Here is a 2,993-nt window from a genome sequence, read left to right as displayed (position 1 = left end):
ATTTTTTTACCTGTCCCTCCCCCCCCCCCCCCCCCCCCTTCCCCAGGTACCAGCCAACCACCTCCTGTCTGCATCTGTCATGTCGGCGCCGGCCGCCCTCGCCCTATCCAAACTGTTCTACCCAGAGACAGAGAGGTCGAGGCATAGGGCCGAGGATGTCTACAACATAGCTAAAGGGTCGGTGCTCCAGTCCACGGGCTTAGTACCTGTCCCCGTCGTTTTATGCAAGAAAAAGTCTGAAATTAAGCAAACTGGGTCCGAAAATGTGAAATTATGCGATTCTGTTTTAATTTTAACAAAGAACGATAAAGGAAAATAATCAGAAATCACAACTCATAGGGAGATGACTTAAGTATGTCACGTGCACCTCCCTCAGGTTCACGGTCACAGAGTCGCTTAAAATAATGACAAGACAATGAACCAATCACAGTTCAATTGAGCACTCCGCTGGATTGCTCCGGGGATCACATAATTTTGGCATTGAATAGTGTACAGGCTATAGCGTTTATTTTTAGACTGCCTACTGTGGGCTATGTTTCGTGGGTGCACATTTGAGATGTGCCGTCTTATTCATATGAATGTCCGCCAAACTCGCTACGAGTGTCGTCATCGCTTGGGTTATCCCAAAGAGCGGTTTATAGGTCAGATTGCCACTGTTGAATATCATATTACGTTTAGTTAAAGCAGGTGGACTTTGGCATGGCATAGCAGATGTTTTACGGCGCTTTTGGCACAGAAATGACAGTTGCAGCGCCAGCGAGGACCTTGTTTTTATATTATATTTGGCTAGTGTTTGTTTCGGACTTTTTTATTTCACGCTTGTGAGTGCTTTTCGTAATAGAACATTAAAATATTTTGGGCGGCACTGCACGACTGTGCTCTATGGACGACTCGCGCCTGACATATATATATATATATATATATATATATATATATATATATATATATATATATATATATATATATATATATATATAATATATATATATATATATATATAATGTAGCCTATATATATTTGTATTGTTGTCGTTATGCCAGAGAGGAGCGTAACTTGATCGAAGCAGCGTCAAACGGCGCGTCCATGTCCATCAAGCTGGTGGCGAACATTGCTGTGAATCTCATCGCCTTTGTGGCGCTCCTGGACTTTGTCAACGCCACACTCGTCTGGCTGGGCGACCGGGCGGGCTACGACGGGTTCACCTTTCAGGTCAGTTCCGGGTTGAAGGTCAAAGTTGAAGAGATGGTAAAGATAGATGTAGGCTACACGATGTGATTAGGTTGGGTTTTGTTTTGTTTTTTTCATCATCCTTTTGGTGAAAGCCTTTTGGGTTTTTTTTGTGACGGGTGGACTTTTTCCGTCTGCAGTCTAGCAGGCACATAGAGAACACGCACAAAGCGAAAGAAACTCGTCATTGAGAATAGGTTTTCGAGTCCCAGATTTGTTTTTCTTTCTCATGAATATTCTTCACATTCTATACCTCTTCACTTGTAAAAATCAAAGCACGCTGTGATTTTTTAAAGATTCTTGTTGTGGGGATAGCTCTTTTGTCTGTGATTTAGTTTGTTCTTTTGTTTGTGGTAAAGATATTTTTGTCTTGTGTGAAGGGAAAAGGGGGGGAGGGTAAGTTTTCTACTACTTTTAGACTATGTTCTTTTTTTTCTTGACTGTATGTGGGGAGATATATATGTGTCCGAGAAGGGACAACTCTGGGAGGAGGAGGGGGTGGAGAGGTTGTCTACAAATTGTTGTGATATACGAATCAACATGTTTCATTTTATGCATTTGTTTATATCTTGACCAACACCTCCCCCCTCCCTCTCTCTCTTTCTCTCTCTCTCTCTCTCTCTCTCTCTCTCTCTCTCTCTCTCTCTCTCTCTGTATGTTTATCTACCCCTCTGTCTGTCTATCTCCATCTATCTATCTATCTCTCCCAAACACGTATACAGTGGGTGTCGCATTCAACGAGAAGTCGGCTCCAACGAGGCAATCCTTAGTCCCCGACTTTTTCCTCTATATCTCTTTGTAAATGAACGTCAGCTCCAACGAGGTTGCAAACAGACCGAAGTCGCTTTCAACGAGGTCTCGATAACCAAATAAAAGCAATTGACGTCCCCAAACGCGAAGAATTTTTCTCCTTTCCCTCCATCTAGAATTGAGAGGGTATGTTTCCATACGAAAAGTGTTCCGAAAAAAAATAATAATAAAATGCAGAAATGACGGTCAGAAGGACTCACAGCTCAAACACGCGCACACTGATGCTGTTTGAGATTTTTTTCATCAAGGGAACAATTGTTTTAATTACTGGTATTGGTACATTGTGTAATATAATAATAATTACTAGTCTCCTTTCTTGTCTTTAGCCGTAGTCGCGTTTAACGAGAGGTTTTATCCAACGAAGACAACAAGCCGGTCCCGGCGACCTCGTTGAATGCGACACCCACTGTACTGACAATATCTCCCTCATCTCCCCCTCCCTTCCCCTCCCCTTCCCCAGCTGATATGCTCCTACGTGTTCTGGCCACTTGCCTTCCTCATGGGCGTAGACCTGGGGGATTGTGAGGAAGTGGCAGAGCTCATCGGTACCAAGACCTTCCTCAACGAGTTTGTGGTGAGTCTCTCTCTCTCTCTCTCTCTCTCTCTCTCTCTCTCTCTCTCTCTCTCTCTCTCTCTCTCTCTCTCTCTCTCTCTCTCTCTCTCTCTCCCTCTCTCTCTCTCTCTCTCTCTCTCTCTCTCTCTCTCTCTCCCTCTTTCTCTCTCTCTCTCTCTCCCTCTTTCTCTCTCCCTCTTTCTCCCTCCCTTCTTTCTCGGGCTGTATATATCTCGCTTCAGGCCATGTAAGTGTCGCAAACCGGGAAAGTGGTGTGCGAACCAGGGGCGGGGTGTGATTGTGTGAGGCGGGTGGGAAGTGTATAGTGAATCTGGTGTGTGTATGTGAGGTCGGCGACGATGAATGTGTATGGGGATGTAGATCCCGGGACTGGTACCTGAGG

The 2,993-nt window shown here is 44.5% G+C and overlaps 1 protein-coding gene across 2 annotated transcripts in view; it reads left to right on the top strand.

Annotated features, from left to right (window-relative positions):
• Window positions 1–2,993, top strand: part of LOC101862171 (solute carrier family 28 member 3) — a gene marked incomplete in the record, with an annotated part of 30,227 nt that overhangs the window by 23,521 nt on the left and 3,713 nt on the right. For both annotated transcript variants that reach the window (XM_035968725.1, XM_013080214.2), the window contains 3 exon segments: window positions 47–177; window positions 1,041–1,209; window positions 2,498–2,611. In XM_035968725.1, the coding sequence (XP_035824618.1) occupies window positions 47–177; window positions 1,041–1,209; window positions 2,498–2,611 (414 nt within the window).

This window comes from Aplysia californica, unplaced genomic scaffold (assembly GCF_000002075.1).
Source record: "Aplysia californica isolate F4 #8 unplaced genomic scaffold, AplCal3.0 scaffold00078, whole genome shotgun sequence".
In the NCBI taxonomy this organism is placed as follows: domain Eukaryota; kingdom Metazoa; phylum Mollusca; class Gastropoda; order Aplysiida; family Aplysiidae; genus Aplysia; species Aplysia californica.
Note: the sequence above shows the minus strand (reverse complement) of the source record. Positions and strands in the feature narration are given on the sequence as shown.